The sequence below is a fragment of the Gymnoscopelus braueri genome (assembly GCF_963280865.1).
Source record: "Gymnoscopelus braueri genome assembly, chromosome: 20".
NCBI lineage: Eukaryota > Metazoa > Chordata > Actinopteri > Myctophiformes > Myctophidae > Gymnoscopelus > Gymnoscopelus braueri.
In genome coordinates this window covers 28569154-28583197 of record NC_137622.1, presented here as the reverse complement: position 1 = coordinate 28583197, position 14044 = coordinate 28569154, and the positions used below count along the sequence as shown (strand labels likewise).

At 40.8% G+C, this 14044-nt stretch overlaps 1 protein-coding gene across 1 annotated transcript in view; it reads right to left on the bottom strand.

Moving 5' to 3' along the window:
- Window positions 1-11371: 11371 nt before the first annotated feature.
- LOC308075961 (complexin-1-like) overlaps window positions 11372-14044 on the bottom strand; it is a 44705-nt gene continuing 42032 nt past the window's right edge. Inside the window, exon 4 of the mRNA XM_080416009.1 lies at window positions 11372-11784. Within this exon, the coding sequence (XP_080272135.1) occupies window positions 11587-11784 (198 nt within the window). The 3' untranslated portion in view covers window positions 11372-11586. The remainder of the gene's footprint in view (window positions 11785-14044) is intronic.

The window sequence follows — 14044 nt, the reverse complement described above, 5'->3', positions numbered from 1 at the left end:
TTGCTAGTGATGATGCGAAAGACCTACTACATATTTAATGGCTTTTGTAAAGAAAAGTAAATAAATTACACCACTAGTACATTATGTAGCAACTCAGAGAAAACACTTTTGAAATGTAAAGGCTATAAGCTAAATATTTATTTGCATAAATTAATGGACCAAAGCCAACATTGCACCCTTATTGACAGGACAATTTCTCTTAAAGCTGCCAAGTTTGGAGAATGAGCAAAAAGTCTTTGGACCACGAGGACTCAGAATTTGATTTTCCTAAGTCCTTTTGGCCAGAGACCGAGTAAAGACCGAGTAAAATTGCAGGCAAGACCAAGACGAGACAGAGGGGACCGAGAACAGCACAATGTGGTCAAAATGAGGCCAAGAAAACCTGAAATGCCTTCTGTTGTGAAAGTGAAACATTTGGTCATAGTTGAAAGTTGGGTCATGGTTGCAGATCTATGCATACAAACTAGAAAAATGTGCTCCTCAGAGCACAGGTCTCCACCAGGCCAGATTGTAGATGCCAATCCTAGCCAATCAGTATGAAATATGAAAAATCGGATAAGTCTCGATCACATGACTATAGAGATAATGTGTACCGATTTGCGTGATGTTTGGACAAAATCTGTAGCAGTAATATAAATCAAATTGTTTTAGAAAAAATCTACCTGGCTGCTGGTGGTGCTATAAAAGGCTGATATGTAAAATGCAGCAAGTTTCTGCTCTGCATGGCATTCAGGGAGTGTGTGTGTGCACAGTTTCATGCTGATGGGTCCAACGGTGGCAGAGATTAGCTGTATACGGACGGACACGTTACGGACGGACTTTCGGCTGGACGGACAGGGGGCAAAAGATATAGTCTCGGCCACGCCTTCGGCCGGGCGGAGACAATAAATATGCCATTCTCAGTTACACCAAGCTGTACCAAGCAAAAATGTTCAAGTATTTATAAAGGTGATGGCTGTTTTAAGCAGTAAATTACTGCATTTATATAGCTCCATGGCGTAGCTGCTTAAAGACTACACAGCGGACATTATGTAATTTTAAGTCTCTGGAGGAACACTTCCCGCAAAGCATTGTGGGAAATGGAGGCGCATTCTGATAAAACACTGATAAGGCATAAGGCAGCCATAAAACAAGTGTTTTAACTGTGTGAGGGAGGCCACATGGTTTGATAAAACTGACTTGCCTTAGGGGAGGGGATGTAAAGCCAGAGCACGGCAAAGCAAGTCAGCTTTATCAAACCATGTGACTTCCATAGGGAATGAATTGAAATGGTCTTATGCCTCACGTAAGGCATAAGGCAGCCACAAAACACTTGTTTTAACTGTGTGAGGGAGGCCTTAGAGGTTCAGTGTCCTGCTCAAGGATACTTTAACATGCTGCCAGGCGAAGCCGGGGATCGAAACGGGAATCTTCAGATTCCAAGACACTGCTCTACTTCCTGACTTCCTGGGCCACTGCCAACGTCACACCTGGCCTGAGTTAAACTAACTGGACTCAGAGCTTGGTGTGACTACACTAATCGATGCACACAAGTCGATGTACACAACATAAATCAGCCATCTCCACGTGCAACTTTGCCACTGAACAATGCATTGCAATTTGTTTGGGTTCGTTCACGTTCACACACAGTGACAGCACACATACTGTATTGATACTTCCAGATTGGACTTGGTCTTGTTTTTTTGTTTCTATGGAGAGCGGTTAACTTTGACTTGACATTGTATTCCCAATGAGAGAGCGGAATTATGACAAAATTATATCTGGTGTAGAATTGGTTCACCGCAAACCAGATTATGACTTTGAAACATGACATTTAATTATACAACAACGTTATGTTTATGGCGTGAATGGCTGTGTGATGCTTGAGGATGTCTTTCAAAGAGAAGAAAAACAGCATTTTGGAACAGTATGGCAGTGACAGCTTCCATGACGTAGATGCTAAGTTGTTGAACATCCGCCAGTATTTAAATGGCAGAGCACATTGTGTTTACTGTTTACTCTCCACAAATCTCTTATGGATAAGCATGCAGTATAGGCTATTCATATGCCTGGCATATATCATCTATTTATGGTAGACGTTTCATAACCCAGTGCATGTCTCATGGGGGGCTCAAGTTAGCTATGGCATATTAGCCAGAATACCACACAGGCACAGGCGTTGCCGCAGCTTAAGGCCTGTGATGTGTCATTCTCTCTCCTCATCGTGCTGTCTTAAATGCCGTAGTCTTTAATGTCTTTAATGTCGTAGTCTACATTTGTGTGGAGGTTTAGGAGGACACACTGCACAGTATTTTAATTTCAACTCTACCAGGGCCCACCAGACTCAGAGGAAGCAAGCTCTGTAATTGAGGTCAGGAGGGCTTATGAACGGAACTTCATTTTTAAAGTTCCTCATGGCCCGTTCACATGCTCCTTTTTAACACAATGCAATGGAGAAAAGTCCTCCTGAGGATCCCATCTAAAATTAAATGCTCTACAAGACAACAGATCCTTGACACAGCTGCTAGAGAGACAGAGAGAGGAGAGGTGTCTCAGAGGATGTCCTCTGTCCCTGATAGTGACAGAGGAAGATGAAGATCTATGAGCTGCTATATTCGTTAACCAGGGATCATTATAGCTTCATTTGCATTATAGCTTCATCTGCACTTGCCACTTATGTTCCCATCTTCTTTCAATGGACTTGTCAATCAAGGGTCCCCAGAAAGCTGTGGTACCTAGCAAGCTTCCCTGGACTTGGAGAGTTGATGGTTTCAGGTGGAAAAGAAACCTTACAGCATGCCACTCTGATGACAGTGAAATGGCAGTATGATGGATTTTAAATGAATCATGCCTCCTCTTTTGATTGCTCATTTGCATCTAAGTGTAAAAGTGTCCATTTTTGACATGCTTTGAATAAAAAATAAAACCTATTTTCTTTTTTTTCAGGAAAACTCGCTAACTCTGAGCATAATTGAATACACTTCCCTAGTACAGTAGGCTGTACACTGTAGTGTACTGTCCTAGTATAGTAGACTGTCTAAACATGAGATGTACTGTCCTAGTATATGAGGTGTACTGTCCTAGTATAGTACACTGTCTAGACATGTGTACTGTCCTGATATAGTAGACTGTCTAGACATGAGGTCTACTGTCCTATTATAGTAGACTCTCTAGGCTAGACACGTAACTAAGCCTTGCCGAGCCCTGAGGCCGGAGCCTATCTCCTGTTTTCTTAGCGTGAGGCAGCTTGATGTACAAGTATACCCCTGGACATGACGCTAGTGTCGTAAGGACTTACCGAAAATCCAACCCGTGATGCTGACTGCCAAGCAGGGAGGGATCGGGTCCCATTTTTAGAGTCTTTGGTATGACTCGACCGGGGATCGAACCCCGATCTCCCAGTCTCAGGGCACGTACTGTCCTAATGTAGTACAAGTAGACTGTTTAGACATGAGGTGTACTGTCTTATTATAGTAGACTCTAGACTAGACACATACTGCCTTATTATAGTAGACTGTCTAGACTAAACATGGAGTGCAGTAATGTCCTCCTAGTACAGCAGACTGTCTAGACTAGATGTGTAGTAGGCTACAGTATACTTAGTATACAGTAGTAAAGTGTCTAGTAGTGTATTGTTCTAGTAGAAGACTGTCTACACAGCTGCATAGACTGAAAAGAATTTGCAGCACAAATGGAAATATGATAACAAATTGGAAAATATCTCCAGACAAGGGGATGATTTGAAGGAAGCTCTTCTTCAACTTTCACGGAATTAGAAGCTCCTGCACCTGTGAATTAATCTGTGAAGAACAGGTTTTGAGTGCTTTTTCTAGGACTGTTTTTGAGTGTCTCTCTATGAGGAACTGATTAAAAAAAATCTATTATAATGACATGCCCAAAATAGGGACCCCAGAGTTCATTGGTGAAATGTTTTTCTACAAGGAATTGGATTTGTCTATGATGAAATGGGGAGTGTTTCTCTGAGGAAGTGATTTTGAATCTTTTTCTAAACATACACTGTTTCTAAAAACAATTAGCATGTCTGAACACTACTGATGGAACAAAACAAAGTGCCCTTTTGAATCCCCCCTCTATCCTCAGGTTAATGTAAATATTGTGTTTGTGTGATATTTGTTTAATTGTCTCGTAAGTGGGCCCATTCATGTCAATACTTTTATGGAGTTTTTTAAAACACAGTATATAGCCTACTGTACAGTCTGATAACACAAATAGATTGAAAACATTTGACTCCCTGCTCACTCAGCACATCAGAAGACAGCCATTGAAAAGCAGGGAGATATATATAAATACCTAGGGGAAAACAAAAGCCTTAGGGGGAAGCTGAGCCCACTGATGGTACTAGGGTGGTGGTGGGAGCTACTGTAACAAACACATACCAAACTTCAATGACACTGACAGCAAGAGGAAAAACAGCGATGTCTTAAAGCTATAAACAACCAGAGGTGTTTTTTCCCCCCATCCTCCCAACGCAAATCCTGTATCCTGGAGATATTGGTGACCCATTGGTGACCCATTATTATTATTATTATTATGAAAAACTAAGAATAGACAACTATTTAACACTTATTTTAACAAAAACTAGATTCTTAGTCATGACAAATAGCAAAAAATGTCTATCTACAAGATCACAATGCCACAATAAAAAAAAGGGAGAACATTTGAATTGCCATGATTGCAGCAACCGCCAACGGTTGGAAATTCTATTGAGCTTCAGTGCGGGTGCACTTAACACCAGCTGTCTGGTGTGAGGCCAATGGAAAATGGATAATTGACATTGACTGTTTTGTGTTCCACAGGACCACGATAGGAGTATTGGTCCCTCCTGCAGGGTGAGTGGTGCTTAGAGCACAGGAAGGCAGGGAGCTAGGGCTGAAAGGCTGTACTGGACAACAAAGCATGAATGTTTTATTTATTTATTTATTTATATTTACTTATTTGCACTGCAGTCATACATTAAACCCTGGCGTCCCTATGTTGGGCATGTCATTATACTGTACAGTAGGTCTTTTTACAAGATTGCCTAAGCTAAAATAGCCACACCGCAAGATAAACACAAAACAACAACAAGACAGCAAGAGACGACAATACAATCAACGAAAGCAGTAGCTGGCATGGATACTAATAAAAGGTATTCCTACCCCAAAATTACTACATAGAGACCACTGGAGTTTTGCAATTGTTTTACCAAAGAAGGGCCAAGACTCTCAGACACCGTGACTTTACCTGTGGTGGTGACACCGGTATGTCAGATGATCCACTTCGAATCGTGCAGACCAGGAAATCTCATTTCCTCTTTCAGGTGGTGGTTGCATTTGTTTAGTTTCACTTGATATTGCTCTAACAGGCACAGAGAGAGCGAGAGAGAGAGAGGGTGTGGGTGTGGGTGTGTGTGGGGGTGTGTGTGTGGGTGTGTGTGTGTGTGTGTGTGTGTGTTACGGGGGTGTCGCTGCTCAGGAACCGGCAGAGCATAGCACCGTGGAACATCTGCTGCTGCAGATATTGTGAAAGATTTGCTTTTTCCCACCTGTGCTCTTCCAACCTTTTTGTCCCACTAGTACTACCTCTGACTACCAATGAGTGTGATGTCTTGTGGAACTGAGACTGGAGCTATCTCACGACTTAATACTGAAACGAATTTAGTAGATGAAATAATAATGTACTTATTATTTAGCTTTGTATTCCCCCAGTGCGATAGGTTAGGACTTTCAGTGTGTGTAACGTTACACAGTAAAATCCTCATCCAATTTTTACACTCTGATTTAAATGAACACTAAGGATTTTACTGTGACACAAGCGTACAGGACATTTAGGGTAAAACGGCACCTGACCTTTAAAATTTAAATATTTTATCGTGCACCTGAAAGGTACATAAAAGCAGAACACTTTTTGGAAACCGTTCTGAAAATGTCAAAGCGTCACAATCGATTGGTTTCAGTCCTAAATGTCTTTTCTGCCAATTAACCCAATCCAGAACACCATTGGCACATCCCTAATCCTCGATCATCTCTCCAGTGGATGTATTTGATGTACTGTACGAGGCCTCCCCAACACCCCAATGACACACTTACTTGCAGTATTTGTGTAAATGCACACCATTCAGAGAGAGAGATTGCATTTACAATTGCTCTGATGTTGTCCCTGAAGCTTGCACATAGTGACATGATTACCAGTTACATTTCTGGGGTTGTTTGTTTTTTTTACAGTGTTTTACTCAGAGGCGAGCCTTCTAGAAGGGGGTCTGTCAGTCTGTCTGTCTGTCTGTCTGTGTCTGGGGCTAATCTCGCAAACCAATCAGCGCTAATGTCGTTCTTGTGCATGCTGCCAGTAGGCCAAGGAAGTAAAACCCTGAACATTTTTTCACACATTACGTTTTAAACTTTTGGAAACTTACATTTTATACTGGAAGAGGAAAGGCATATAACGACATGTATGGAAGTCAATATGACAACACCGCGATATTACGCCACAGTGTCAGTATGGCGTCATCAACACGGCGTCCAAGATCTACATGGAATCCACGCCATAATTACACCCAGTCTTGTTTTATTCTGTCTATTGTCATTAAAGAGAGAGGGGGTGGGGGGTCCAGTCAGGATTTGAATGACACAGTGCAGTTCGGTTCACAGCCCTTTCACTTTTATTGAATAATATAAAATTTCCTTCAGAAATAAAGGTGGGGGGAAACATATGCATCACAGCCATGTTGAGATGAAAACAGAGGATTGCCCTCCAGAGACTTACAGAAACAGTAACATGTGATGAACACTGAACAGTGAACACTTATCTTTCTTTTTTCTTTTTTTGCACATACTGTACTGTAAGCTGCTGTACTTTCCTCAGTGAATGCCATGCAATGGGAATAATGATCCGAGGCTGAGGCATGATCCCCGCCGTTACAAACGGATCGTCTCGGCACCTGCTTCAGAAATACACTGTACTCTCTGCACCATTGCTTTATGGGAATTGTCTTTTTGTTGTTCCACAGGGGGAGCGATAATCACAATCTGTTAGAATGTAGAAACACAAGACGATGAACAATCATATGAAATCACTTTATTCTTAGTGTGTGCCGGTGATTCCATTTTTAGCAGGAATGATACAGGACTAAAATCTCTGTCTGAAAATGGCATGCAATGAGGCTAAAGCGCGATTTATCCTTCGTTGTACGACGTTGCCGTGCGCCGAGAATAGCCGATGTACAAGCTCACAATGCATCGCTGATGTGACACGTTGTGAGCTTGTACGTTGGATATGTTCTGCACGCAACACCGCCATTCGACAAAGTATCAGGCTTAACAGGTGAAGCTTCGAAAGAACATAGAGGACACAAACAATTATATTGACAACCTCACCTACACTGCACACCATCAGCATGCATACATTTTGTCAACAAATAGAGAGATAGAGAAAAGAGGAAGAGTGGTGGGAGTAGATATTACAGTACAAAAGAATAAACTACAAAAATACAAAAAAACAAGTTACAAACCACCAGGACACAGAAAAAACTGGACTTGGTTACAGACAAGGAAAACAAACATACAAACAAACAAAAAATAAATTTCACTAGAATATAAAACATTGTCTCAGCACATAAAACAGAGAAAGACAGATGCAAAGAGAAACATTGGACAGTTACATTCAAGTCACATCAAAGGAATATCTGGTTTTTGATATATATTTCGTCAGGCAGTTTTCTTTTTGACATATCAATGATGAGTGATGCGAATGAGTGATGTAAAAAATACAAATAATAATGCTTTCAAATTGAAAAATAACACTGAATGGTGCTAATGGTTTTCTGGGATGGCATTGGTCACAAGTAAATATATTGATCACGCATGACTTGGGCAGTTTATTTGGGCAGTGGTCATTAAGCCATTTTAAGCGCAATCAATAAGCATTTAGTTAATGATGATGTATGTGTTTAGTATGACTGGCATGATGTGACACAAGGTCATTTGACTTCAGAGCACACCATTCTGGAATAGATTTATGGAAGAGCTACACACACAGATGATATTTGTCAACTATTAATTTAGTGTAAAATCCTATATCATAAAAGCGGGTTGACTAGGCAGTAGTCTTAGCTTTCTGCAATGTTCAAGGGCCAAAGAAAGTGTATGTCACTTGTAAATAAAAAATGGCGTGTGTTTGGCAGGGGCCCAGGTGATAAACATTTTCAATTTCATCACACAAAGGATGTTATGGTCAGATCTACTGTACTCCACTAACAAAATATAAGGTTATAAAATGTAAACATGTTAAAAACAAAAGCTACCATACCTGAGAATTCCAAACTAAACAAGACATGCCAAAAATAAACCATAACCGTGTTAATGTATTAACAACGCTATTCTTTGGTTAGATCGGATAACTTCTTTTGAGAAATGATGGATTTGAACACTGCAGATGCATGCAAGCATCGAAGACTAGCAAAAAGAGGTGCGTTTAACATAGACTGTTTGTCGCTATATCAAATAAATGTTCGTACACTGTCAGGCCAGAGGGTATAGAGACGGCAGTTTGCAAAGCTCACATTAAAATCACAGGAAGTTCAATAAATATACTCTATAATTGGCCTTTACCACTACTAGCAATATTTATCACAACTGTTTTACTGATTGCTATGCTAAAAGCGCATATACACTTTCCTTCAACAGTATGTGGGATTATAATCTGTACATGGCAGGCAACACAGCTATCAACATTTACTTGGTCATGTGTTGAATCTTTCCATATTTATGGTGGTATATCAGATTCAAACTCTTAACTCTGTAGATTATATGAATTATAAGTTCCAGGCTACTAGCCACGATGTACTAGCAACACATGCGTCAATTTAAAACCTCCAAGGTTCTATGAAGCCAGCGCTGAAACCAGGTCTGGTGGAATGTCTGAAATATTTGGAATGTCTGAACAAGACACAAGACACTACGGAATAAATTATCATTGTTTTCTCTTTTGTTTTTAAGTAATCTTCCTCCTCAGCTGACCACATAGCAAAATTGTGCTATTCCACTAATTTGGCTGCAACACATTACACAACATATGTTTCTTTAATTAGTACAGCATGTCTGCAAATGTATTTGCTCGTGCTTTATGTCTTTTGTAACTTTGAGCTAGCAGCTTTGCTTTTTTATGTGTGGTTTAGAATTCACAATTGAGGCGCTTCCAATTTCATAATGTGACAATACTTTTTATGACATGAAACTGTCCCACCTTCCCTTTTTCTCTTTTTTTATTTTGCCTACAAAGGCATCACTGCTACTATAGACGACACTGTGTCTCTGACACCGACTAATACACTAAGTTATAACACACAACAACGAAGATTGTCTGTTATTGCTGATTCGGGACCGCAGTCCCGTAAAGTTAACCAACGTACACAGGACAACCTCTCATTAGAACAATATATTGCACCATTGTCACTGTCTGTTCACATATGTGTTCACAACATTAGTTGTGTTTGTGAAAAAAGCCAAATAAAGATATTTTTTTTTTCTTTTTCTTTTTCTTTTTTTTTACAAAAAATAACAGAAAATGTAAATGCATAAACCCTATACATGGAAAGTAATTAGCCTTGTCTAATCCTCATAATAGTCCAATAGCAAAATTGGAGCAGACGATACTTGCTACAGGACATACGTTTTTGCTCATAACACCAACATTTATAGCAGGTGAATCGTGATAGGAAGGAATTGTCTCAAATTGTTTCGCGACAATCATCTTTTATCAAGAACATTTACAAAATCACCATGGAAGAACAGTTCACACCCAAAGTCGTGTATCAACCACTGTAGGCTACACGATAATGAAGATGTCATAGAAATAAAATGGAAAACCAGCATTATTGCCTCAAATATCAATGTATTTCGCGTCATCATAAACAAAATCCTCTCCTTATACTGCACTTCACAAACGTTTACATTTGCATGCTAGAATGAAAAAACTAAACAAATCTCTAATTGAATAAAAAATAAAAAATCAGCTTTATGTTTTTACAATTGTTAGTTTTTCACTTGACCAGTGCTCACATTCACAGTAAATCAACACGAACATGAGGGACAGTTATCGAATTAATGAGCTCTTGTTTTGGAGAACCAACAAAAATGCCATTTATTTATATACACTATATGTATCAAATATTAGCAAGAACATAACAGGATAATTCAATTAAATTCTGATATGATTTGGATAATTTCTTACAAGTTAAAAATATGGCTTATACTCTTAGTCATCTGGTTATGTTATATTTTCTATTTCTCATATATAGTTATCTTTTTTGTGATTTTCTAACCCAAGGCTATTTACAAACAAAACAGGTGTACAACAATGGATATCTGCTCTCATTCTAAGACCCGAACACTTTGTAAAACATGGCATCAGGATTTGTCTTGATGTTAACCCATTGAGGCCTGAGGTTCCGATTCTGCAAAATGTCTTCTAAATCCTAAACGGTTTTCTGAAAAACGTATGTTTCTATATCAGTGGTTTTCAAACATTTTCATGTCACGGACCCCCAAAATGATATGAATTTGGCCACGGACTCCCATCTCAAAATATGTTGTTCCAGGGACGCCTAGAAGCAGTGGCGGAACAACTCAAAGCCGGGCCGGGAGGCACAGCACAGTGATCAGGCCCCCCCTGCGCACCCACGCACGCGGCAAAATTTTGCGGGTTTTGTTGCGGATTCGGTCACTTTTTGGGGGTCTTTTTGTCACTTTATTTCGGTTTTAGGGTTAGGGTAGGGTTAGGTTAGGGTTATGTTGTTTAATTCTTATTTTTGCCTGATTTTACCGATTTATTATCTGACGGCACGGACCCGCGGCCGCCTCCCTGGCCTCCCCGGACGCTCCGCCACTGCCTAGAAGCAAAGATTTCAGTTAATGTTCGCTTTAAAAGAATATATATTCAAAGATTTGCACACATGTTCACGATCTTTCATAAATAGCAGATCTACAAGCTCATAGCGCGGCACTCGGTGCCGCGCTATGAGCTTGTATATCTGCTATTTATGAATAGCCCAAAGTGTAAAATAATGCTTTTTTTAGCTCAAATCAAAAAGTGACACAGATACGTTCCAGGTCTCAATGGGTTAAGGTACTTTATCTAGGCAGATGTTACATAGATTTGTGCAGTATATAGTGATAGGCTAAATATCAATAAAGGTATCAATAAAGATACTCTGCTCAGACCAAAGAGAAATATGTAACACCTTCACAGATCAAAGAGGTTAAATCAAGGACAAAATCATGGCACCTTGCCCAGTTCCATGGCACTTAGAACTTGGTGTGGGCGGTGGGATAGAGGTGGTATGAAAAAAGGGCAGTTCCGCAGTTGAGGGGCAGTGGGATTTGTTTGGTGGATGACATTTGCCTTGTTGTGGTAATACCTTGATTATGCTTAGTTGTGTGTGGGTGTCGCACACCGAAAATAGCAGATCTTGTATTGTAGATCTAGTATTTTTTGGTGCACAACACCCGTGCGCAACTGCATATAACTCAGGTTTAAGAAGTTAACAATCAAAATCCCCTCCCAAAAAAAGTGAGAAAACCAAAACAAACAAACAAACAATTAAAAAAACTGTTACTTTTTAGAGAACATATCCATGAGGGGGCCCGGAAGGAATTTCATGACGGTGTCCACGATGCTCTCCTCCTCTTCCTCGTCGTCACCACAGCCGGTGGGCACGGCCTTCTTGGGGCGGGTGAGGCTGCCCTCGGCGGCCTGCTCCAGGGCAGCTGCAGCCTCTGCTTCCTTCTCCTCCTTCTTTTTGATGCCATACTATAGGAACAAGCGGGAGACAATCAGAAAAGATGCAGCCATTTTAGAGAACTATTGTTTGTCGTTATCCCAAATTTAGACATCGCCAGTCCCCCCTCCCCCCTCCCCATGTGTACTGTGGTCCTCCTCGTCACTGCCAACCCCCCCCAACTGGCCTGGGGACGGTGTAATCCACACGCCTCCTCCGGCACACATGGAGATGCCAGCTGCTTCATTTCACCTGACAATGCGTAGTTTCACGAGGAGAGCATCACGTGCACAGAGGTTAGTGATATTTTCCCCAAGTTCCACACTGAACAGGTGCCCTGGCTAGCCAACCAGTAGGAGTCGCCAGTGCAGCGACAAGGACACAATCCCCTGCCAGCTTGCGGCCCGTGAACTCTGCCAAGTGTTCGCTGAGAGAGAGTTTGACCTCTACACCACACCGACAACTTTCTAGAGGATTTCTCGATGCTACGTATATTACAAAAGATGCGGTGTGGGTATGCTACAGTGTGGAACAAAGATCTGCAGGATAATCAACTCGATCCATTCAAATACTTAGTTTTTCATCTCCACTTGTTATGTCAGTGCATCTGTTTGCCATTCAATTAAAACCCCTAAGCATCTACCCCAATAGTGTCAGTCAGACCTAAAACCCCATTTTTCCTCAAGCATTGATATTTCCTAAGATGCCTCACAGGAACATACTGTACGGGAGACTCACTGGAGTCCTTTCTCTTCCTTTCAGAGATCGCTCCTAGCCATCTGTGATAGAAGCCAGGGTATTGAGGCAGATGCACAGACAAGGACCAGCAGACAAGGATAGGGTTACTAGTCCAATGCTTTGAAGAGGATACTTCAGTTCTAATCAATGGTTTCCTTTTTCCCCCACATATATAGTTTATTTTTTATTCTTTTATAGTGAACAAATGAAACTCTTCAAATATTGATTTGTGACACAGATCTGCCGGTTGTGGATTTAAACTGCTTTCAGACTACAAGAGTAAGGACAGATAAAATGTGTTCTGTCATTATCTACTCACCCTCATGGCAGCTGGCGCACAGATACAATTCCTTTGTCTGCACAATACAGAGTGTGCCAGATAAAATTCATACACTAGCAGCTTTCACCAAAACAAATTATGTCAATGGTAATTAGTTCTTTGAATTCCAAAAACTCCATATAAAAGTTCCATAAAATGACTCCACACAGCTTGTACAGCATATTCCAACACATTGTATTGATGTTTTATCTGGAATAAGGGTGAGTAGATCATGACAGAATTATAATTTATTGGGTGAAATATTTCTTACGCCCTTTTCTGTTGATGTCAAGAGTGAAGAAATCCTCAAACAGTATGCACTGTTATCTCCTGAGCTGTGTCGTTCTAGAGGAAATAAAGACGTCCTCTCTTCTGACTAAAGCTGTTAGAGGTCAAGTTTTATAATGTCATGCCAAGTAGCTGGCAAACAATCCTACTCATTCTCACTCCAAGGCCGTAATAATGGTGACAATTACATTTTTGACAACAATAAATCATGCTTGACTGGGGTATCATCTCCTTACCATTCTATCTTGTCTAGCTCCCCTCTGTTTATTCTTTGCTTTCTCTCTCTCGGCAGCTATCTTATACACTCTGTTACACTACGTCTCCCTCACTCTCTCACACTCTATTTCTTTCGGGCTCCTGCGACGGCAACAAAGGCCTGTGTCTGTGACAAGTGAAGTGAAGACAGTCACACTTAGTGAGCCCCCTCTCCAGTTCTCTATAATCAAACACTTCCACAAGACACACTCTCATTTTGCTCTCTCACACTTCCACCCTCGCCCGCCTTATGTCTCCTCCTCTTGCAGTCACTCTAATACAAGTATCCTCAGGACACAGTGTCTCAAAACTCAGCCTCAAATTGTCTCAAAGTCGCCTTGGGGGGGGAGTGTACTCGTTGCATTCACAAAGTTAGGAGGAGCACTTCATTGCAGAGAGCAGACACATTAACACCATCACTTGTGATCGTGATTAGTGTATGAATAAAACATGTACCGTAGGACTCATTCAGTTAACAGAAGGAATTGTGAGGGCCCAGAGGGGCGAGAGAGAAATAGAAATAAATCTCAGTATTTGCTGGTAACTCAGTGGTCCACAGTACTTACTTTATCCCATTAAAACCGGAAAGCATCCGTGTCATTTTAGATTTTTGCGTTGGCTAATTAAAAAAAAATACCAGATATACAAACTCACAGCGCGTCACGCTGCAAGCTTGTACATCTGCTATGTTT